This window comes from Ochotona princeps, chromosome X, assembly GCF_030435755.1.
Source record: "Ochotona princeps isolate mOchPri1 chromosome X, mOchPri1.hap1, whole genome shotgun sequence".
Lineage (NCBI taxonomy): Eukaryota > Metazoa > Chordata > Mammalia > Lagomorpha > Ochotonidae > Ochotona > Ochotona princeps.
In genome coordinates this window covers 23,596,282-23,621,998 of record NC_080865.1, presented here as the reverse complement: position 1 = coordinate 23,621,998, position 25,717 = coordinate 23,596,282, and the positions used below count along the sequence as shown (strand labels likewise).

General features: G+C 40.7%; 1 protein-coding gene across 1 annotated transcript in view; it reads left to right on the top strand.

Annotated features, from left to right (window-relative positions):
- The window catches only part of IL1RAPL1 (interleukin 1 receptor accessory protein like 1), a 1,231,223-nt gene that overhangs the window by 619,280 nt on the left and 586,226 nt on the right, over positions 1-25,717 (top strand). Inside the window, exon 4 of the mRNA XM_058658644.1 lies at positions 4,256-4,535. Within this exon, the coding sequence (XP_058514627.1) occupies positions 4,256-4,535 (280 nt within the window). The remainder of the gene's footprint in view (positions 1-4,255; positions 4,536-25,717) is intronic.

Sequence of the window (25,717 nt, the reverse complement as noted above, 5' to 3'; positions counted from 1 at the left end):
CTCCCTGTGAGACTTGTCAATATCCCTGTTACAATAAAAGCCAAGCTTTTTTTTTTCTTTCTCTTAAGTCTCAAAGAAATCACTGCAGTCATTCCTTACCCATTTCTTTGCCTTCTTCTCTTACCGTTTAAGGTTTTAGACTTGTTGTTGCTATAACACAAAGTCATTTGTTATTCTTGCAAAACTGCTACCTGTTACTTGTACTCCTTCGCTTTTGAATTCATCCCCCAAATCAATATCTGCCTGCCTATTATTTGTGTGGCTAATGTCTACAATTTTGACAGATATCTCAGACATTCCCCCACTATTTCTAACCATCCCTGTGCATTTCTTTATGGTTGCATTTCTATGTGATGCTTTTCATTTTTGCCTATAGCTCTTATTGGACTGTGAGCTCCTTGGAAATAAGGACTGTGTTTGTATGACCTGAAACCCCAATGAAGCTGGCTTGCTTTACATGAATTAACAAATCTGTGTCACATCACCTTTCCAGAACTGAACCCAAGACGGTGTTTGGGATGCATGTGTTTGATGGGGAAAATGTTCTCTAAGGCAAGAAATAGTGCAGAAAATTGGGGAAGGTTGAGTAAGGATCTAGTCTCCAATAATAAATAAATAAATATGTTTTCTTAAAGTAACTTTTGAGACATGACTGTGAACTGTTAGTGTTCAACACTCAAATAAAATGGGGAAGGAATAGATCAGTTTAGTTAGGAGGACCAAGTTGGGGCATCTTCTATTTTATCATGCATGTCTTAATAATTTTATCATCATTCCAATATCCTTCCCCAAGTAGATGCTTAACTAATAAATAATGCAATTTGCCTTTAAAAGTCAAGTCTTGTATTTTCATATTAGAATGCATTATGCATAAACACAATGATTATACATTTAAAAAAAACTCAGCCTTCAAGCCTGTTACCATGGAAATATTCTCAGTTCTGATGTATGTAGTAATAGTGACTTAATTTTAAAAATTATTTGTAATCTCATTTGAATATATTGGCATTACCTAGTGTATATCACTTTGGTTTATGAAATGGTGCATCAGTATAAGTTCCTTACAAGGAAATAGAAGTACTTAAAAGTAGTTTTTCAGATAAGCTCCTGGACCATTCTGGGTTAAGTAATAAAAAATAGTGACAATCTAGTGCATTCTTTTTTCACTTCCCAATGCAGTTTTTACCTTCATTTAGTATTATTGGTTGGGAAGAAATATGTACTATGTAGGAGTATTGAATTGGAGTATTTTCATGGAACCCTTCCATCCAGGAAATACAGCACCAATATATAACATTTAGAAAGACTTTAGAGAAGTATGTTTTGTATTGAAAGACAGAAAAATAGATTAAATGCCACTGGTCTGCACAATTACCAATGATGATTTTGAATAATAATATTAATGTCAAAATTTACCAGGTAATTTACAACAGAGATTATATGCTTAAGTTAAGGAAACACTAGATGTGTCAGTAAACAAGAGTTAGGTTTTAAGTTATCCAGTATCCTTTCAAGAGTTGAGTATCCAGCAAGATGATTGTGAAGTTATGAGTACTTTGTGGCAGAATTGAAAAAGAAAAGAAAAAAATATATATTTTGTGAATATATTAAAAAGTATTTGTAGGAAGATGCAAACAAAAGTGTTTATACATGGAATGTCAATTTATCTCTAAATTATGTAAGATTTTTTTTTGCAAGACCAAGTTGCAGATAGGAGGAGAAATGGAGAAAAAAGTCCCTCATCTGCTGGTTTACTCCCCAAATGATCCCAACAGTCATAAAGCCAGCAGCCAAGAGCCTCTTTTGGGTCTCCCATGTGGGTGCAGGCGCCCAGGGACTTGAGCCAGCCTCCACTGCTTTCCTAGGCCATACTCAAGATGAAAAGTGGAGCAACAAGGACTAGAAACAACACCAATATAAGATGCCAGTGCTGACAGGTGGAAGATTAGCCTGTTGAGTCACTGTACCAACCCTATCTCTAAATTATTTTCACCTGAGTTAGGGAAGAAACTTCAACACACACACACACACACTGTGAGAAAAAAAGTGTTTGCAAGAAGACAAAATATTAACAAAGGAAAGAAACTTTTTCATTTAATAGGCTACTTTATTGTAATCATTGATAAGAGACATAAGCTTATCACTTATTGAAATGTACAAGCGTAGATTCTGCACCTATTTCATTTGACAATGAACACAGTGTCTCCAGTGTCTAGGCCACTTACTACTTCATTTCAGCTCTGGCTTTTCCTTGGCTTGTGACTTTACCAATAGAAAATCATCTTTCAGGAGATAGCTAAGTACTGAATAGTTCTGCTTTTCAAGGATATTTATCGTTTTTTTTCCAACATTTTTCTCAGTAAGTGTATTCCGAAAGTATGTATTAATATCCATATCAATTCCCAATACAACTCCTCCTCAATTCCCTTTATCTAATTTGTGCCAAACTTTTTAGAACTTTTTACCCAAACCCTTTTGCTTTCTCCCCTGAAGCATCTTACTTTATCGTACAAATCTTCTGAGGCTTTGAATAATTCCATCTTGGTCTTTATACTATTACCTTGAAGGTGTTTCAGCCTTTTCCACTGGCAGTGGTAGTCTCTGTGACAGATAGCCTCAGTTATAATAACTTGAATTATGTATATACTCTGTCCTCTGAGTCTTGGATTGCCTTCTTTTTAATTTGTAGTGAGTTAAACCTTATTTGCAATACCCTGTTTTTGCTGCTTGAGATCCAGTTCTAGCGTCATGTTGTAGTTAGCATTTGCAGCCTTTGAGGAAGCCAGTTATCTTGCCATCTGCTGGTCAACTGCCATTCTTAAACAGAAAGTCCTGATGATGAAGATAATGTTGCTTTACCTGTCCTGTGGGGACCTGTTGTTTTGCATGTGCATGCAAAGTAGATAAATAAGGATGTCAGGATGCCATTTGGAACATGCTGCTTCCAAGCAACTCAGAAAACCCAAGCACAGCCTTCGTCATCCCCATTTCTCACCACGGCTTCCTGAAGTTAGGACAAAATGACTGTTTACCTTTGTTTTTGGTTATGGAACCACTTCCGGAACTCCCTCACCTTATTCTTGATTACTTCATTGTTGGTCAAATCAGAAAGAAAAACCATACAGTAAATTGAAGAGCAAACATATTCAATGTAGAAGGAATTTAGAGTAATGAAGGGACTGGCTAGCCTAAAATAAAGATTTTTCTGTCTTCTTGGGCTGCCACATAAAAATACTCTAAAAAGGGTGGCTTACACATATAGTATTTATTTCTTAGAGTTCTGTTGTATGGAAGCGTCCAAGAGCCTGGTGCCAATCAGTTAGTTTTTGGTGAGGGCCTTCTTCCTGTCTTGCAGACAGCTTCCTTCTGGTTGGATGCCCACTTTTTTCTAAGCGTTGAGGGGAGCAAAAGAATGAACTCTTTGGTTTCTCTGCTTAATAAGAGCAGTGACTCCACTAGGAGAATCCCATCCTCTTGACCTCATCCGATCCTAAAGTCTCTCTCTTCAAACAACATCACATTGGGAATTAGTGCTTTGACACAGGAATTGGAAAGCGCAACACAAGCATTCAGTCCACTGCTAAAGGTTAGCTGATTGGCTGCAACTATTCCCACAGCTGAGGCTAAGCAACCCACAGTTCCCTTCCTTCCATCCTCAGTTCAGAGGTCCCAAGTTTATTGCATGGTACAATCATGGCAGAAGTCACTGAATTGCTGCCTTAGCAGGACTTGTTGGAAATCTGTCATCTAAACATTGATAGAGACCTTCTCTCACAGTTACCTGGGAAAGCTTTCGAGGAAGGTGTCTCACCTGGACCTCTAGGTGAAAGCAGTTCTGCTGGCCACCTTGCACTATAGGACCCAAGTGCTAGACAGGCCTTGCTCTCTGCAAGAGTTGGCCCAGCCAGCATAATAGAAAGCAAAGCCTTTTGCTCTAGAAATGTCCAGCACTGCCTATAGACAAAGCTACAGTGCCATCTAGCAAAGGAACAGTATTTCCAAAATGCAAATTGAAGGCAAAATGTATATTTATAGACAGTAAATCAATAAGCAGCACACTGATACAAATGAACAATACTAGCGGAGTCAGACAAGTGAAGAATACGTTCTTCGCAGACTAAGCTACTTTTCAGCATCAGTCTCGGTTTTATTTGTGGTTGCGTCCTCTGTAGAGTAGCATTGGATTCCAATATGTTGAATGAATAAACGAACAGCTTATTTTTTTTTTCCTTTTTCTTTCTTTTTTTTACTACAGCTGATGGATGCACTGATTGGTCTGTTGATATCAAGAAATACCAAGTTTTGGTGGGAGAGCCTGTTCGAATCAAGTGTGCACTTTTTTATGGATATATCAGAGCAAACTACTCTCTTGCCCAAAGTGCTGGACTCAGTTTGATGTGGTACAAGAGCTCTGGTCCTGGTGACTTTGAAGAGCCAATAGCTTTTGATGGAAGCAGAATGAGCAAAGAAGAAGATTCCATTTGGTTCCGACCAACACTGCTACAGGACAGTGGCCTCTACGCTTGTGTCATCAGGTATTCTTTTAATTCTCTTACCATTTAATCAATGAATCCACATAGTACTTTCTCATACTGAAGTTTTGGTGCTTGATTTTCACCTAAAGGTATTTTCTCTATAATTGTGTGTGTTTCTGCTTTCAAAGATTTAGAATCTAAATCGTAAAAAAGATGAGATTGGAATTTATATTGAGATATTATTTCTAGCTTACAGAGAAAAGAGATACCATCTGGGTATCTACTTACATTGCCAGAAATTACTAAAGACTATGAAATAAAATTTATAGAGGAGGTAAAATGTTGCAAATAAAATGTAAGCAAAGACTTGCAGAAGGAATGCATAGTTTATTGCTAAATGAATTGTAACATTTTGTTATTGCCCTTCACAGACAGATAGAGCCCAGATACTTCTGGTTCACACACATCTGCAAAGATGATTTAGGTAATGTGTGTGTAAGTACAAGAAGCAGAAAATGGCCTTGCCACGTTAGGGAATGCAAAGCTAGCCTCCAGATCATTTTGTTAACTGAAATGCCGCAACCAATACAAAAATTGTCCTGAGTTTTTCAGAGCCAATGCCAAAACTAATAGCCAAATCTGTGCTGTTATCCCCAAGAAACTCATCACACATTTACATCTTTGTCAGCTTATGAAAGAGACATATTAGTTTGTTTAATGGTAGTACATTGAAAGTATATCTATTTAGCACATTAGCAGTTAAAATCTCTGTTTAAGCATTTAGCCCTTCATAGACAATGAGTCACACCTTGCATGAAGGTTCTGGATGTCATTAGACTATTAGAATATTGGCAAAACTGGGTATAGGCATGTAAAGTATGTGTTCATCTGTTTATTTGGCTTCCTGTTTTTTTAGCTTATTCAGAAAATAAATAAAATCCAAAGCACTCATTTTTTTGACTTGGAAAAGGTCTAAGTCGTACTATGTCTTTTTCAATGACAAGTTTAACTCCCAGCTTTGAAATTTTGAACAGTACCTGTCACTCCCTTGTCATAAGGATCATGCCTCTCCGCACTACTATATATAAAAATTGCTTTATTGCTAACCTGTGTCTACAGGTGTGTTGGGACACTAAAATAGGTCAAAGTTGCATAAAAGTAGAATAGAAATGTATCATCCTGACACTAATGACACATAACTTAGAGTTAATGTTGAAAAATACAAGTGAGTATGAATAAAGAGTTATACTTGATGAAGATGTCTACTGAGCTTTTAAAGGAACAATTGCATCATTCACTGGCAACTGTCCTTTCTCTTGAAGTCTACTGATGATTTGTATCCAAATATACCTCTTAGTGGAGAGGTACACTTTGTAGGGTCATTGATAAACAATTGACACACTAGTAGATCCATACCACCCCGAACATGCCCGATCTCCTCTGATCTTGGAAACGCGGTAGGGCTGGGCCTGGTTAGTACTGGGATGGGAGACTACTACAGTTAAAGGATATGGTTTTTGCCAGCTATTCTCATTGTAGTAAATAGTGATTTTATAGCTTTTTATTTCTTTAAATGATTATTTCTGATTATTCATGCATGTGTGGAGGTGATTCTTAGATATCGTCAATGTCCTCAATTTTTGTGAGTTTAGAATTGATTTACATGTCTAGAGTCTAAAGCTTCATTTCATTACTTAACCGATGATGGGAAAATAATGGTGTTTTCACATTAATAATAAAAGTTTGAAAGCACTGAAGTAGCAGGGTTTTTATGTGTTTAAATATATACAGTACGAACCTGTGCTCTAAAAAACTACATGAAATTTGCCCCCAAATTTTAGTTGCCCTAATGAATGAAAGGTTAAAAAGTTTCCAAAACAATGACATTTTCCATATGTTCCTATGTCTCCAATTTAATGGAAAGTGAGACATAAAGGTAAACAATTTAAAGTTCAATGTAAGTCAGCTGGCATTCTAGGAAAAGTGAGAAGCAAAGCAATACTTTTCTATTGAAATTCAAACGTGCCAGTTGATTAAAAGCCAGAGATGTTATGCCTTCCTCTTACAATCTGAAGAAGGTATACAGGGTGTGCGTAAGCAACACTTGAATTAGCGTGACTTGGTGTTGATTTGTGGAAATTCAAGCCTAGGAGTTGAGTCACTGGCATTTTGGCATATTGTTCGCTATCAGGCTACAAAACTGTCCCCTTTAATTCTTAAGTAATCCACTGGAAAAGGATTATGGCAGTTTGAAAGCATTAGTCTTGTTTAAAGGTTCTAGTCTTTCTGGTAAGAGTTGTGGGTATTAAAATCAATGTAATGTTTTAACAGTCCTTCTATGTATAGCTAATTTCCATTTATATCTAATTAAATTATATAAATAATGGAAACATCTAAAATCATTATCATTGAAAGGAGCAAAAGCTTTCTTACATTCTTCCCTTAATATCTGTTTTGGACAAAATAATACCATGTAATTCTTTAATTCATAGTACTTGGCTTTTCATTCAGTTCTCTCCTTGAATTTTTACTTTAATTTTTTTGTATGAAAAAGTGAGCAATTTGCTTCTATTGCCCCATCTGAACATGTTTTTTCCTGAAAAAAAAATCAATAAAAGCAGCAACAACAACCATGAAAAAGAAAAAAAAAACCTGAAGTTTTCCTATACTCTCAGCTTCCAGCTTTTTCCCTCTTCAGAATTAATGGTTTAAGAGTGTCATGCAGAGCTGACTCATGAATATGCAAGTATCCTAATGCCCCAAAGGGGAGCATTCCATGCTGCTTGCCACCATGTATTTTAAATCATTGCAGGGTGCAAGAGATCATGCCAGAGAATTCTAGGATGTATTAAAGAGTCTTTATTAACCAAACATGGTGATGGTAATGCCCACTAGAAATTAGCAAATGACAAGTCTAAATGGCAATCCAGTGTGAATCAAAACCCTGAGAGGAACAATTGGTCGTTACCATAAAGTCTGTCCATTAAGCTGAAGGCCTATGTTCTAGCTTCCCCAGCAATATAAATTATCCTAAAACACATACAGAAAACAACCTGGACACTCTTACATAGCTGCAGGCATTCACCTTTCCCTGGCTTTTCTATCCATATTCCATTACTGGTAGGCCTCACCTCTCCTGAAATTCTTGAAAGTATACAAATTAGAAATACAAAGCATCTTAGCATTTGCATCTTCACTGACTGACCCAAGCAGTAATCAGAGGGTGAGGAATACATTGCAAGGGCCATGTTCAAGGGCTACCTGTCCTCAGTCTGCGCTACTTGTCCGCGGGCAGCCAGAGAGTAGGCGGGAACTGGGGAGGCCAAGAGTGCACGAGTAATGGAGCATCAATCAAGAAAGCCTTTCCCTATGATGGGTCTTCTGGGGTCTTGTGAGCAAAGTAGTTACACAGCAGTCCACCGCCACCCCACTCTCAGGTTCCAGGGGATTATGGGCAGACAGCATTTTACTCACAGGAGGGCAGAAAGGATTATATAGGTGGGAGAGGGATGGCTTCCAAGCTCATGACCCTGAACTAGTTGCCCAAGACCCACAACAAAAGACACCTTGTTATTTTTAAATAATTACAGATTCATATTCCATTGCAGGAAATAATATGGAGAAATGTCCTTTCCTAGGCATCCTTAAATGGTAGCACTGGTTTTTTTTTGCCAAATCAGAGTACAATATCAAAATCAGGATATGGACAACATAAAGAACCATGTCCTCAATTCAGGGATCCCTCCTGCTGTCCTTTTATAGCTGCTTCCATCTGGTCTCACCCACAAATCTTAGAAACAATCTGATATTTATATTTCTAATTTTGACAATTCAAAAAGACTTTTGGATTTTTGACTCAACGTAAGTTGAAGTGAGTGCATATGTTGATAGTTCATTCCTTTTCTTTTCTGAATAGCATTCTGGGCTCGAGATAAACCGCCTCATTGTTTCACTCTTTGAAGGGGTTATAGCAAGTTTTCTGCTGTTGAACTAAGCGTTTTGTGAACTGTGTGTGTGTGTGTGTGTGTATGAGAGCTAAGTTTTCATTTTTCTGGAATGAAAACTTAGTTCATGAGTTTTTATATGTTGTGTATAGTAATATTTTCCAAAGTAACAATGCTGTTTTATATTTCTTATTAATTGCAAAGGCAGATTTACAAAGAAGGAAAGACAGAAAGATCTTTCATTTTTTCAATACTTTAAATACTTATTTTTATTGCAAAGTCATATAGAGAAGAGGAGAGACAGAGAAGAAGATCTTCCATCTGATGATTCACTCCCCAAGTGACCACAATGGCCGGTGCTGCGCCAATCTGAAACCAGGAGCCAGGAACCTCTTCCAGGTCTCCCACGCAGGTGCAGGGTCCCAAGGCTTTGGGCCGTCCTGGACTGCTTTCCCAGGCCACAAGCAGGGAGCTGGATGGGAAGTGGAGCTGCCGGGATTAGAACCAGTGCCCATATGGGATACTGGTGCATGATACTGGTGCATTCAAGGCAAGGACTTTAGCCAATAGGCCACCATGCTAGGCCCAGATCTTTAACCTTCCATCTTCTGGTTCACTCTGCAAGTGGCTGCAGTGGCCGGATCTTAGCTAATCCAAAGCCAGGAGCTTCTTTTGGGTTTCTCACATGGGTGCAGGGTCCCAGGCCTTTGGGCCGTCCTCGACTGCTTTCCCAGGCCACAAGCAGGGAGCTGGATGGGCAATGGAGCAAATGGGATATGAACCAGCACTCATATGAGATCCAGGATGTTGCAAGGCAAGGATTTAGCCACTAGGCTATCACATTGGGCCCCATTCATTTCCACCAGCAGTATACAAGTGATCTAATTTCTCCATCTCCTTACAGTATTTCCTACTGAGATTAGTTCTAGTTTTATCATTCTGTCAGACAAAACATGTATCTCCTTGTGATTTTAATTTGTACTTCTCCTTTGGCTAATGAGGACACACATGTTTTCATAAGTTGATTTGACATCTCTGTCGTCTTCAGTAAGATGTCTGTTCATATTTAAATCATTTATGGTAAAATTTCTTGTGTTCTCTTCGTTGACTTTTTAAAACTGATTCATTTGTTTAAAAGTCAAAAATGACAGAGAAAAAAAGAGAAAGAGAAAGTGTGCAGAAGAGAGACAGCTTCCATTCATTGGTTGCTCCCCAGATGCCTGCAACAGCCAAAACTAGGACAAACAGAAACCAGGAATCAGGAACTCCATCAGGGTCTCCTGTGTGAGTTGCAGCAACCCAAGTACTTGAGCAGTGATAAAACACCTCTCAGGCACATTGCCAGGAACCTGAATTGGAAATGTGAAGTACCCAAGACTGGACCAAATGCTCTGATGATAATATGTTGCCATCTTAAGCACCTGTTTAACTCACTGTACCTCAGCACTGCCCCCAAATGGTGAGGATTGATTCAAGTCCTTTATCAGATACATGATTTGCAAGTACCTTTTGCCACAGTATAGCTTATCTTCCCTTCCTAACTTAAAGGGCATTTGATAGAGAAAAAGGTTTTAGTTTTGATAAGTTTTGGTGTATGAATTTTTCTGCTTGCAAATCATGTTTTGGTATTAAGTGCTAGGAACTCTGTCTAACTCTAGGTTCTGAAGTTTTTTTTAACGTTTTACTTTTAAAAATATTGCTTAGGCCCAACAAGATAGCCTAGCAGCTAAAGTTCTTGCCTTGCATGCATCAGGATCCCATATGGGTACCAGTTCTAACCCCGACTGCTCCACTTCCCATGCAGCTCCCTGCTTGTGGCCTGGGAAAGTGGCAGAGGATGGCCCAAAGCCTTGGGACCCTGCACCCATGTGGGAGGCCCAAAAGAACCTCCAGTCGCCTGATAGGCTCAGCTCTGGCCATTGAGGCCACTTGGGGAGTGAACCTGAAGATGGAGGATCATGCTTTCTGTCTCTTCTCTCTGTAACACTTTCAATAAAAAAAATCTTAAAACAACAACAACAAAAAATATTGCTAAAAATTTGGTTTTTACTTTACATTGGCATCTGTGAACCATTGTCTGCTTTAGCACTGCAGTTAGACTGTTGAAAGACTCTATACTAAGTATTCTTAGACCCTTTTTACAACAAATAGGTGGAGGAATGGATTTGGGTCATGTACTATGGTGTGTTAACCACTGGGCTGGAAAATGGCTTGAAAACTGTGACTAGGTAAAGACAACACTAGCAGCTGATGGAAAAGCAGAAATCTATCACTAATAGAGTAAGTATAACAGCTTTGGTAGAAACAGGGTTTTGTATATGATAGAAGGATAGCTGTAAAGAACGGTTTTTAAATGATGCTGACTCAGGTGGCAGGCAGATGTCAAGCAGGGGATGGAAATCTACAAGTAGTTTTACTGAGAGTGTCTTGTAGCAGTTGTATGAATTTAGTGAGAAATTGGAACATGGAGAACAGGCCAGAAGTTTTTATAATAATTGAGGAATGAGACAATAGGGACAGTAGTTAGAATATTAATGTGAAGGAAGGGCAAAGTAGGGAAATGGAAAAAATCCATCAAAGATGATATTTCATTGGATGTATTTTGAGCTTGACTAGATGTTGCTATGGGAAACAAAACGAAAAAAGACAGCAAGAAGCATATTAAAAAAAAAAAAAATCTATCTCCTACTTGTATTTGACAATAGCCCTGGCTGTAGCTCACTCTACTTCACCAGATGTCTGCCATTCCTATGCTACAGCAGGCTCCACCCCCCAGGAAGCACATCTTTTTTTTTTTAATTTTTTAATTATATTTTTGACAATCTTTACATAGTTAATTAGGGTAAAAAGGTGCAAGGGCTATAGGAAAGTGGATAAGACTATTATTCCCATATTGTTTCCTTCATGTTTAAAGGGGGGTATTAAGGGAGAAGGCCCACCCAATTTCCCACCCTCCCCAGGTCCTGAATATAGGGCATGCTCCGAGGTTCTTGCTCAAGTGGTTTTGATAGTTCACCAGTTATGAATCACTGCCAATCTTGCCACTCCAAGCACGATGAGATCTTTTAAGAATCCACTGATTGACATAGTCCATCATAGAGTCTCCGTTTGCCCCGTATTTCGCTGCCAACATATAGCTGAGGTGGTTGATTGACCTGTTCTGTCTTCCGTCTTTTCTTGGTTAGGGTTCTGAGTCCGGCATTTCGATTGGGGAGATCTCCAAAGAAACTTTGTCTGAGGTGTCCTCAGACCAGATTCTTGTATGTATTAGCAAGTACAGGGCCTAGCACAGTCCATTGCAACTGCTGGGTTGGTTCTGTTTTCAGCCCCGACTTCCACTGGAACCAATGGGTGTTGCAGTCCAGCCTGGTTCTGCCCAGCACATACTCGGCCCTCACATAAACCAGTGGGAGCTGCAGCCTAGTTGGAGCGACCAACAACAATCCCCACTAGGCCCGCCCCCTATCCTGGTTTGCCAGTATGTGTAGCAGTAGTCCAGTCTGTCCCACACCCTATTCAGCTCTCATACATGTCAATAGGTATTAAAGCTTTGTTCCATCTAACCAACTCCACTATGCAGCCCACACAGATGCTGTTGGGTATCTATAGCCACCCCAGCCCCTGTCCTAGTTTTCTTGCCCTGCCATGGAAGAGGTAACCCAAGAGGGAGGAGCCCACTATTTCCCTCCCAGGCCTCTCCCACTCCTGGATTATGCACTCTCCAGGTATTTCTGTGGTTTGACTTGATAGAATTAGCCCTCAGTGCCAGCTTCTGCCAACTGATGCTGTGGCTAGGCCCAAACAACCCTCACCCACTCTAATTTTGTTTGCACCAGTAGGAATAATCTGCCCAGCCTGGCTTTTCCCTGATCTGGTCCACATGAGGCGCACAGGTTTTGTAGCCCTGCCCAGTCTGGTCTGCCCCCATCCCAGCCCACACTCTCCAGTGGGAGTAGCTGTCCAGCAAAGGAACCACCCCTTATTCCCCTGCCGGCTCTGCCCCCTCCCTTCCTGGTTCTCACGCATGCAGGTTGGGCGCTGTGGTCACATCGTGCAGGAAACCTCACCCTGGCATTCTGTATTGTGCACTAGTTTTTGTTGTGTCCAAACACGGCTCGACCCACACTGTTCTGGTGCTTGGATTTGCCAGTGGATAACGGGAACTGATTTAGCCTGGTCCTCGCATGACCCATGCCAAATGTATGCCAGTGGGTAATTTTCCATGACCTGTTCTGGGCTGTTTCCTATCATGTTTCTTGTGCTTACCTGCCGGGTCTGAGTTTCCCACGCTCCACTATCAGAACCTCTCCCAATGCCAGATTTTGCACATAACAGTGGGTCCATGAGCCAGCCCTACTCAGTTCACCTCCTGTCCTAGCAAGAACAGTGGCTTTTCCTGACTGGCCTTCAACCCTAACTCGTCCTTCCTGTTGGATGTTTCAGCCCAGCCATGGCTCGTCCATACCCACATGTGGCTCACACATGGCTCAGTAGGGGGTTGAGACCTTGCCTAGTCCATCCCACATCTCCCCTGGCCCTCCAGAACACCAGAGGGTGTTGGAGTCTGACCCGGCTCAGTGCATCCAATCCCATCCACACTTGTGCCAAGGGAGACTACAACCATTTCCTGATCAGAACGCAGCCCCCATTCCAGGCCACGTGCCCCTTGGTGGGAACCTCAACGCAGCTAGGGTTGTCCCCTTAGCTCCCCAACTGGGCCTGTTCCCAGCCATAGATCACGCGCCTGCAAGTGGTTGCTCTGATTCAGCTTGGCTCAGCCCCTCACCTGTCCCGACCTCTGCCTTAGACACTGTGGCTTAGTGTTCCTGGCTCATGCAGGCCAGTAGGTGCAACAGCCTAGCTCGGCATGACCTGTGCTCCATCCTGGTCTCTAGTTTCACTTGTGGGCTAAGGTTTGCTCAGTCCTGCCCGGTCCACCATGTTCCATTACCAATTGATACATTACCCAGCTGTTGGAGCTACTTTGCCCAGCTTGTCCGACCCCCAGGTCTGAACCACATGTTCACCAGCGGGAGCTAGGACTCGCCAAGGGAGTTTCCCAAGTTCCTCCACTTAATCCACTCCCAGACCCAGTTCTCATACAAGCCATTGGGTTTAGGCCAGGTTCCGGCAAAGTCTGGCCTTCCATTTGGCCTTGTATGAGCTGGTGAACGTTGCAGCCCGGCCCACCCCACACCCTATTCAGGATGCACATTTGGGTGCTGCTGCCTTGACCAGTCCAGACTGTTGTGGGTTCCTTTACCTGTGATTGATGGCAGGCTCCTTGGTCACACCTAGCTTAGTCCATCACCACCCCAACCCTCAAGCTAAGCAGTGGGGCTAGAATTTCCACAGGGTTTGGCCCATACATCCCTCACAGAATCTACCCCTGGATATGGTTCTCAAGTGCTAGTTAATGTAATGGTCCTGCTTAATGTGACCCTTCTCCTGATCCATCATCATGTCCGGTAACAGAATATGATTCTGCTGGACAAGTCCTGAGCCATAGCTTTCGCATGGACTGGTATTTGGTGCTCAGCATTGTTCAGTGATTACAAGTTTTTCAAAGGAAGAGTTACTGTTATTGGGAATCTTTACAGTTGATTCATGTCCTAGAAGTTCAGTGGGTTCAGCTTGGAGCTACCTAAGCAGCGATTCAAAGAATCAAAACCCCAGAGCTGCCCGGCCAGGGGTCCAGCAGGCAGAGCCTGGCACCAAATGGCACACTGGCAGGCCCGGGGACAGGTCACCACGTGCACATGGTGGCTGGCGTCTGGGATCCAGGCATGAGATGCCCCGTCCTGAGACCCACAGGAAGCACATCTTAATGCTTTGAAACAAGCCTACAAATTTTCACCAAAATCTCAGTGTTTTATGACATACAATAGCATAGACCTCATGTCATTATTCTGGGAGACACTCAGAGCGACCTCATCATTGCTGTCCCATATAGCACTGGAATAAATCAAGGAAAGGCTCCTGGTCTCATTCCTAGGTTCTTTGTCTCTTTATTAATCTTCCCCTTAGCCCTTTAGCCTCTTAAGGGCAGTAATGGAATTTTTGTATCTTTGCATCTCTGACTATACACTAAAATTATTTAGATCTGAACAGGGGAATCATGTTGGTTACTTGTCACAGTTTGAAGGCAGGTTGTTGTTCATAAAACAGTGAGAAATAACTGGTTTTAACAAGAGAGAATTTGAGTTATCTAGACAAAGTCCAAGTGAAAGCATTTCTGAGCTGAAGTGTTGGCTACCTAAAATTTTTTAAAAGATTTATTTTTTATTGGGAAGTCAGATATACGGAGAGGAAGAGAGACAGAGAGGAAGATCTTCCCTCCAATCATTGACTCCCCAAGTGACCACAACAGCCGGTGCAGTGCCAATCCATAGCCAGGAGCCAGGTACTTCTTCCAGGTCTCCCACGCAGATGCAGGGTCCCAAAACTTTGGGCCGTCCTCCACTGCTTCCCCAGGCTGCAGGCAGGGAGCTGGATGGGAAGCGGGGTTGCTAGGATTAGAACCGGTGCGCATATGGGATCATGGTGCGTTCAAGGCAAGAATTTTAGCTGCTAGGCTGTAGCACCAGGCCCGGCTACCTAACTGTTTAGGCCTGAAGAGTCTGTTCTGTTTCCTACTTTGCTGTGACAAGTCTGTGACCTTCATCTTGATTTGCCAAGAGGAACCCCTACCCATCATATTCCTGTTTTTATAAACAGTCAGATCAGGAAAGGAAGGATCAAAGAGCAAGCTCCTTCCCAGTTTTAAGTATAAGGACAAAACTTCCTTAGGTCACTTAAGTTTACATATTGTATGCCAGCTGTCATGGTGGCTTGGATATGTAGTTTTTGAAAAATTATCACCCATTAATCTTATGATAGTTAGATACTGCTATCACTAATACTACCATCAGTAAGGATCTTAACTTGGTTTCCCTCCAAGCTGAACACATTCTTACACAAGTGATCTGGGATTCTTCACAGAGAGATACAGGGTAAATACTTGCTTTCAGAATGCCAGCCTCAAGCCGTTCATACAGGGATTGCTGGAGCATAGACCTCATTACAAAGTCGATCTTACCATGAAGCAAGTTCTCTGGACCTGAACTTGTTGGGCCTCTCTATCCAGTGGCCTTTGTCATATTAAGGCAATTTTCCAGAAACAAAGGCACAGGTATGCACTTCACCCAGCAGTGCCCACAGCAGCTGGAGGATGGGTTGAGCGTGAAGTGAGGATCTTCTGGGTGGAATGCCAAAAGCATCTGCTGCTTCAGTAGGAAGAAGGGAAACAGATACTAGGGAAAATCAGTAGTCACTTTTTTAACATCCCAGAATTATGTTTCAGTTGTTACTGAGATGACTCAGTATTCTGTTCTTGTTTTATACATTGTAAGCACTTCATCAGTATTTGCTGAATGAGTAATGCATACACTTGAATAAACTCCTTTCAAGAAAATTTCCGTAACATTTTTTTCCTTAAAAATGTTGAAAGGTTGACATTGTGATGCAGTGTTGAGCCTACTGTTGTGATACTAGCATCCCATATGGTGGTGCCAGTTGTGGTCTTGGCTGCTCTGTTTCTAATCCTGCTACCCACTAATGTGCCTTCAGACAACAGTGGGACCCTACTTAGGAGACCCTGCTGAGGTGCCTGGCTCCTGTCTTTGTGCCAAACGAGCCCTGGGTGTTGCAGCGAGGCCACAGATAGAAGCGGTCTGTGTGTGTCTGCCAACGTGTTCCTCTGTCACTCTTTCAAGTAAACAAACATCTTTTTTATTTTTTATTTTTTTAAAGATTTATTTATTTTTATTACAAAGTCAGATATACAGAGAAGAGGAGAGACAGAGAAGAAGATCTCCCGTCCAATGATTCACATCCCAAGTGAGCCGCAACGGGCCGGTGCTGTGCCGATCCGATGCCGGGAACCAGGAACCTCTTCCGGGTCTCCCACGTGGGTGCAGGGTCCCAATACTCTGGGCCATCCTCAACTGCTTTCCCAGGCCACAAGCAGGGAGCTGGATGGGAAGTGGAGCTGCCAGGATTAGAACCTGCGCCCAAATGGGATTCTGGGGTGTTCAAGGTGAGGACTTTAGCCGCTAGGCCACACCGCCGGACCCAGAAACATCTTTTTTAAAATAAAAGATACAAATCATGACAGGATTAAGAAATATTCAGATTCTAAATAAACTACCTACCCGAAGCATCCTGTACTCTGCTTGCTCAAATTCCAGTTATATTCACAACCAATTTAGAATTATTTCACCGACATTCCTGATGAAGAAATAGTTGACAAACCCATACTCTTTCAAAGTCTTCCAGTTTCAGTCTCCAGAAGCCTTTTCATTGCCAAAGAATAAATGGCCGGTTTACTATGATTAGCGCAAATATAATCTCTGTAAGTTACCTTCTTTTAATCTGGGTGAAGGAATCGTTTGCTGTGGTTCAATTTCTCCTGGGTTTATAGTGACCTTTCTAGCTTTTGGACATGTCTACATTTATGGATATTTCACAATGCAGAAAGTGAGGTTATACAATAAAAACTTACAAGAGAGTATTGAATAAGTATTGAAACCAAAATGTATACACACCAAAAAAACAAATAAGCATTATTTCAAAGCAGTATCACATAATATTGAATAGTTAGATTTCATATTTCAGAAAAATCTGTTTAACAATAGTTTACTTTCCAATATCAAGAAGTTGTAAGAGAGGCATTTTGGAGTTTTAGGACTATTCCAGAACTTTGCGTAGCTCATGCCCCTGAGGCTTTTTTGTCTGTGGTTCTCAACATGTGGCTTCAGTCCCCAATGTCACACTGTGGTCATAGTGCAACTGAAGAATTGAAGTTTTGTTTTGTTTTACTTTTATTAGTTTTTTTTTAATACTTACTGATTTATTTAAAAACAGAGTGACATAGAGAGCAAGCAAGAGACATACAAAAATCTTCCATTTGCTGGTTTGTTACCCAAGTGGCTTCAACATCTCCGTCTAGGCCAGGCCAAAGCCAGGAACCTAAAACTCCAACTGGATCTGTCACAGGGTGGCAGGGGTCCATATACTGTGTCGTCATTCAGTGCTTTCTTAGGCAGATTAACAGGGAGCTGGATCAGAAGCAGAGTGGCTGGATCTTGAACTGATACTCTGCTATGGGATGTGACAGTAGCAGCTCAGCCTTAGCACTGCATCTCAACACCCCATCCCTGTTTTACTTAATTTAAAATAACCGTGTATGGTGACAAGCATTGGCCTAATGATGAAGGTGCTGGTGTCCCATATCAGAGCACCTAGATTTGATTCCTGAATCCAGGTCTCAACCAATGCAGCCCTCAGTAGGCAGTGATGATGGCTCAAGCACTTAGGTCTCTGCAAGCCTTGTAAGAAACCTGGGTTGTGCTGGGCTCCCAGCTTTGGCCCAGCCCAGATTGATGCGGTGTTTGGGGAGTGAAGCAGTAGATTGCAACTTGCTCTTGCTCTTGCTGTCTCCCCCCTCTCTTTTCCCTATCAGCCTCACAAGTAAAATTTTTAAAAAATAGTCACTTGTGCATCTTCATCTTTGTTTTGCAATGGTTGTTATAAGCCATCCTGCAGCATTTCTTAGAACCAGAACTCTTCTGGGCAGTTTTTATTTTGCCTAGAATCAAATTATGTAAATGGGAACAGGATTTTTGATATACTGTAGAAGTGGTCTTATTCTAAAGTTAACAGCAACAACAGTGTAAATCCAGAAACATGGTATCTTTTTAAGACCCAAAGCTAACAGAAATACCGAAAAATATACTCAATTTTCTGATTCCATAATCAATACAATTCATAAAATGTATTTAAAAGATTTTGTAATTGAATTGTTTTCTCAATACTTCAAGCCGACCTTCCTCTATTTGCTTCAAATAAGCTTTACATAATTACCATTGCAATTTATTTTTGAAAGCTAGTTTGTTTGAAGAACTATAGCAATAATCTGACAACAAATATTTATCTCAACTACCCTAAACACTGAGGCTCAGGTTTTCTTTCTGATCTTGACACTAAACCTTCACAGCAAATGGCAAGCTAATAATGAAGTTATATTAATTTACATTGAAAACAATAATATTGTCTATGCTACTCCACAAGTTTGGAAATTGGTTGTATCTTGGTTCATGTAGTTAAACTTGCTAGAAATTTTGGGCACTCTATTGACTTAATTCATTCTAGCATATTGTTAATCCACTATTCTATACCAGCCACTGGCCTGGCCATTAACAACATAGCAGTTGTCATGCTAGAATGAGGGAAGACTAGAATAAACTCTAGTAGAAGCCTATTGTGCAAAAAGGTCTTTGCAACCCTGCCCTAACCTTTCAGGAGGAGAAGAATTGTACTGCCTCATGATCAGCTAACAGGCTGACCTAGCCATATGGGTGCACAGGCTCAACTTCCAAATGCTGTACCATTGCTGACTGAAATCTTGAATACTTTGGACATTTCCAAGGAATAAAAAAAAAATCTCCAACGAGAGTGTCACCAGAATGGGTGACAGGAACCTCGTCTACAGAATATCAGCTTCCACTTGTACTCTGGTCTTACATTACCTGATGACTCACAATAGCAATCCTTCCACATTACAAAAGGAATACACACACCCTTTTCTCTTCCCAAATTGTTTCCTGTTGGCTTGACCTCAGCCATAAACAGAACTCAGGTGACGTACGCGAGAGACTGAAATATTGTCTGAAAAATCAAGTTCCCTTAATCTCAGAAATGTTCTTTGACCTGTCATACAAAAATGTCTGCTAAGTTTGAAGTTTAATCCCAGTTGCTATGTTCTTAGTTTAGAAGAGACAAAGCAATATATAGTTTAGATACTAGAGTGTTTCAGTGTAACTATGCTGTTTTACAGGACTGTCATCTTTTCAAGAGGCATTTGGTAAAACTCAGGGATAACTTTTACTTGGTTTCTGTATATGTGATGTATATTATCCAAGAAAATCATGTAAGGGCTATTTACATATAGTCATGCCAGGAAATACTCATTCCACTTAGTCATTTCTCCTTTCTCATGCCTGTGAGGACTGACTCACATCCCTGCAGAACACTGCCATTTTGGACTTGGTACCGTTTTAAAATATCTGCTTCCCCTAGGTCTCAGCTTCCTGAAGATTGGTGTGCCCTTTATGCCCGAATTTTGCTGTCTGCCAATCCACTGTAACTTTGTAACCCTCTTTCCACAAATCTGGTGTAACCTCATGACCCCATACCTGAAGGCCATATCCAATAACACCTTGTGGCCCCTCCTCAGAATTCTCACCCACCACCAAATTTACCAATCCCCTGTTGCCCTGACAGTCCTATCCACCAATCCCTCGTGGCCCAGTGACGCCTGCTCCGGCCACACAAAGGGCACACTTCTGCGTGCCTGCCACCCTTCTTGGTCTTGCTGCAGCCCTCTCTCCCTCTTCCCTTGGAAGCCCCGCCTGCCACTATGGCAGGAGACATCTCTCTCCCCGTTTTCCTCTTCCTCCCTCAGCTCTTGTCCCGTGACCATCTTTCCTGCTGTGTGACTCGCTGTGTCTAATGTTTCAGCTCTTGGTGGCAAACTAGAAAGTGTTTATGCCAAGAAGAGCTAATGCTGAAAAGACCTAGTAATTCCATTTTATATCTACAAGTATACATTTCTGCCTCCTGTTAACACATAAATAACCTTCTTTAAATTTGCCCCCAAAAATATCCATTTTAAATAAAGCACTTTTATAATATCACGTAAGGGAAATATAATGAAAAAAATGTTGAAAACTACCTCCCAGTGTTTTTCGAATTGCTGTCTGATGCATAATTAAAGAAAGAAATCACCAAGATGCTTGTTTAAAAACAAGACGATGTTCCTGGATCTTATGTACCTTTTGAATCAGAGTTTCTAGAAAAGACACAGAACAGAAATCTAAAGGTTTAGCACACATATTACGTGATTCTTATCCACATTAAATTTGAGAATTTATATTCACGTGATAACGATCCTTTAAATAGAATTATAAATTCAGAAGCAACAGGTTTTTTTAACAGGTACTTTTTATAATTGTGTTATGTAAGGAGCCTCTTGATATAGCTCTCCTGTGCCCCACAGAGTGCCCTGTACTTTGATAGAGTTCTCAAGAGCTGATGATTAAGAATGACCGAATATAAAGTATGCATCTCCTTCTAGGTATCAAAAGACGCAATATAAAAGATATATCTTTCTTCTAAATGTCACACATCTACTTTATAGTTAATGGATTTTGTTTTACAAAAACTGTTTATTTGTTCATCTGAATTTAATTTAGAAAAGTAATCATAGGTAGGGAAGACATAGCAGGGTTCCACCCAGATTCCACTGCTGTGATCTTCAAATGAATGAACACTGCAGACCTGTTTCCTTTTGGAAAAGTTCTTAATTAAAGAAAGCGATAGTGTGCGATAGAGTAAAAGCCTGTGTGTTAACCTCGTTGGACAAGTTGACATCCCATGAGGATAGCTGATACAAAAGAATGTCGTTTTAGTTCCTAAATTGGAATTGTCAAGTGTTTCTACTTCTAATGGAAATTGCTGCTATGGATACCTGTTCAAAGACTTTGACTTACAAAGTAAAGATTAGAAAATATCAAACTTTCTTGATTTCTGCATGTTGTTTTCATTAGTTAGGTGAATGTGACAGCTCTCTCTTTACCCTAATGGTCCCCCTGGAGGAAATAGCATTTGTATTTGTCTAAACAGTACTTAATGACTACTGTAAAATTCAAGTTTAAGACCTTTACCTCTAGAGAGCAAACCCGTATGTCCTTGACTCTGATGTTTATCATGAATATTAATTTCTGATCTTAAAGTCAAGCCATGGAATTTTTATATATTGTCATGCATTTCCCTTGACAATTTTTGTAATTACCACAATTTTCTCGTCAGCAAGAGTTTTTGTGGGTGAAGGAGGATATAAAGTTGGCGGTTCTGAATTTCCTGTCTTTGTTTCTACATGAAACTGTAGACTTGTTTACTCTGAACAGTAACTAGACCTTTGATTTTAAAAGGATTATAGTTTTGATTTGTGTCCTTACGCGGTAAAGGACTCAATATATTTTTGTCATTACAGGGTTTCATTGGTACCTCTGGGATTGCTTTCCTATTAAGGAAGATTTATGTCAGTTCCTCCAGACACTTTCTCTGCTCCTCACCTAAGTATTATTTGCTACAGCATATCTATCATTTTCTTTAAAACTGATTCATTGGTAGACTTTGATCATCAGATGTCAGGTAGCACTCAAATATGTTGAGATTGTTTATAGGCTTATATCCAACACCAACATTATCTAGCCAATATTCTCATGCAAAAATACTTACATACAGAGACCCACATGATACATACTTTTAGTGTTGTGTTTTGTTTGGACATTTGACAAAGATTTATCAAGCACCTACTATATATCAGATTTGGATTTTATTTTGAGGACAAAAGAGAAATGAACCAGGGACCCAGAACTGGAGCCTAGTAGCTAAATCCTCACATTGCATATGCTGGGATCCCATATGGGTGCCAGTACCATTCCCAGCTGCTCTACTTTCCATCCAGCTCCCTGCTTGTGCCCAAAGCCTTGGGACCCTACATCCACGTGGGAGACCTGGGGGAAGTTTCTGTCTCCTAGCTTCAGATCAGCTCAGCTCTGGCCATTGCATCCATTTGAGGAGTGAACCAGTGGATGGAAAATCTTTCTCTCAGTATCTTCTTCTCTGTCTCCCATTCAAATAAAAATAAATCTTCAAAAAATAAAAAGATGAATGAATTGTTTAAAAAAATGAACAAATGCAAGTTGACACGGAGATGCTGTATGACAGACTCATACAAATTCTGTGTGTGATTTATGACAAATGTTGCTAGAGACACTGTGCCAAAATGCTGTTTCCAACTGGAGGGGCTTGAGGAAGGATACAAAGAACAAGGATCACTGAGGCTTCACGGGAGCATTTTTCTTGGTAGAGAAATGGATGGACATTTTGTTTTGCACAGTGGAAATGGTTCAATGCCTGCCATGCTGACTTGGGAAAAGGGCTTTGTGAAGGGAAGAGAAACTAATTCTTGGGCACATTTCAAAAACTTCATGAAAAATTGAATCAAACAGGTAGTTTATTTTGGTTTGAACATTTTTAGTTGCATGCCTAGTTTTTTCGTAATATGCATTTTTCACCAATTTTTGGATGCTCCCTCCGGTATGATTTAGAGGGATGAGTAAAGTAATACATGGAAAGAAATGAAAGAAGCTAGAAGGGAAATGTGTGTAGGCTTAGAAAGTAGTTGAGGAATTTATCTCAGGTTTAGGTGTTGAGATTTTTTTGTTTCAAAAGAAGTTGTTATCCAGGCTGGCCTAGACACCACAGAGAAAATTATTCTAGATACTTAGTCATCCAATTATTTTAAAATTTTTTGAAATGAGCTCTTCTTTTAAAAAAATGTATTTATTTATTTGAAAGGCAGAACTCCAGAGAGAGAGTGACAGAGACAAAAGTAAAGAAAGACAGAGATCTTTTGCCCTCTGGTTCACTCCCTAAAAGACTGCAACAACTGCAGCTGGATCAGTCCAAAACAGAGCGCCAGGACCTAGGAATTTCTTCCAGCTTTTCCCCCATGGGTGCAGGGTTGCATTGACTTAAGGCATCCTCCACTGCTTTCACAGGCCATTAGCAGAGAGATGGATTGAAAGTAGAATAGCTGGGGCCCGGTGGCATGGCCTAGCAGCTAAAGTCCTCGCCTTGAACGCCCCGGGATCCCATATGGGCGCCGGTTCTAATCCCGGCAGCTCCACTTCCCATCCAGCTCCCTGCTTGTGGCCTGGGAAAGCAGGAGAGGACGGCCCAAGGCTTTGGGACCCTGCACCCGCGTGGGAGACCCAGAAGAGGTTCCTGGTCCCAGCATCGGATTGGCGCGTACCGGCCCGTTGCGGCTCACTTGGGGAGTGAGTCATCGGATGGAAGATCTTCGTCTCTGTCTCTCCTCCTCTCTATATATCCGGCTTTCCAATAATAATAAAATCTTTAAGAAAAAAAAAAAAGAAAGTAGAATAGCTGGGTCTCGAACAGGTACCCACATGGGATGCTGGTACCAGCTAAGTCACAGTGCCAGCCCTGAGAGCTCTTCTGTTCACATACACACACACACACACACACACACACACACATATATTTGAAAGACAATTTCAGAAAAGAGAGAGCTCCATAGAGAATTCAGTCCTGGACCCCAGCACAAAGGCTCAACTCACTAATCCTCACCCTTCAAACGCTGGGATCCCATATCAGCACCAGTTAGATTCCCAGCTGCTCCACTTCCCTTCCAGCTTTCTGCTTAAGGCCTGGGAAAGCAGTGGAGGATGGCCCAAAACCTTGGGGTCCTTGCATCCACATGAGAGAGCTGGAAGAAGCTACTGGATCCTGGCTTTGGATTGGCTTAGATCTAGTCATTGCAGCCATTTGAGGATGAACCAGCAAATGAAGATCTTTCTCTCTGCATCTGCTTCTCTCTTTAAATCTGCTTTTCCCATGAAAATAAAATTTTAAGAAATAAATAATAACAAAAAATCAGTCCTGAGCCATCCCCAAACCAGAAACTTTGGATTTTATCCAGGTTTGGGAACTCAGCTACTTAAGTCATCAGCTGCTACTCCCAGCAAGCACATTAGTAGGAAACTGGATATGGGCAGATTGAATGGAAGTTTTGGGACAGTGTCTAAAAGTAGTTTGTCTTGGATTAGACTGCTCCAGAAACGAACCACAAGGAAATATCCCTGAAGGAATGGAGAACTAAGTTGGGTCAAGAAATAAGTAAGCAAAATGTGTATTATAAAGCCAGCACTCCCCTCAGTAACCGGAAATTAATGTTCACTGGAAAGTTCTGAGACAATGTAGGCATGTCCCCAAAGTTGTCATACCTAAGGTGAGATGATACCAGGTTATTTATTTACCAACTCCTATGTCTTACTTGAGAGCTGTCTTTATAAGCATTAGTTTTCTGGCATTTCTGGCTTGTCCTTCATACACACGATGGTTAATCTCAAAGCCAGGCAACAACCATGACTGAAGGTGCAAGGTGGTAGTATGCAAAACCCACCAGATGATAGTGATATGAGCTGACTACTGGCATGCTTGGCTGTAGGAGCTAACCAAGTGGGAGGTGTTGTAAGTATGGACTCAGAGGATGTGACAGTGAGAATCCAACAGAAGGCCAGGAATGCCAATAGACAATTGCTTTCACAGCATTTAACCGTGGATTCAGTGTTAGAGAGGAGTCAACTGTGTTGGCTTCCAAGAGAATAGATGCATGTTGAACATGTTGTAAAATGTGCTTTTTCGAACAACAAAAATGTTTAATGTATTTGTGAAACTTGTGCTAATGTGTCTTTTTAAATGCATTTATTATAGAAAAATTTTATGATATGACAATATAAAAGCCATCTAGGAACCAAATGATGTAGAATAATGTCTAGTTTCTAACGGCATGAATCCTTGTTAATCCTCTTTGTCTCTGAGTTTCTCATGAAAAAAAAAATTGGGAAAAAAAAGGTAAAGCATCTTTGTATAGGCTATGTGAGCCAAAGTGTCATTAAGACTTGTACAAACTCATACTTTAAAATAGAAATCACTTCAAGTATTTTGGCCGTAGTGCCCATAAAATTGCTCAATTATTAATGAATGAGTAAATCTAAAGACCTTTCATTTTCTCTCACACCAATATTTGGACAGCTGCCTCTGAATGAATAGTGGTTTGTTAATATCTGTACTTAGCACATACTTCATACGCCATTTCTTTTGCTACTAAAAATGCATCTTTGTTAAAACATTTCAACCAACTAAATCCCTTAATAACTTTAATGCATACTTTGAGAGGAAAATACATTTAGAAGAAAAGTTAAATGTATGACTTTGTTTATCTCATCAAACCTCCTGTGTCTCTGCCAACAAGAATCTCTCCTCCCTTGCAGACACACAACTGTGGAACCCTGGATTGTGACTGAATGTTCAAGTCATTGTAACTTGGTATTGGGTTATCTTGTCTGTTCTTAATATGTGTGTTAAATAGCTTATAGAAAATAACCTTTATTCTTTGCTTTGGCTAAGAAAGATTCGAGTCTCATGTGGAAACCAAATTGACTCTTCTTTTTTGCTTGATTGGCAACTTTTTTTCTGATTCTAAAGAGACTGAAATCTCTACATGAATATGTATAGTACCCACACTACTCCTTGATCAAGCAGAAATAAATTTCTTTTCTACCTTTCTCTTTTCTTTCTCACTTTTGGTGTTTGAGATAATGT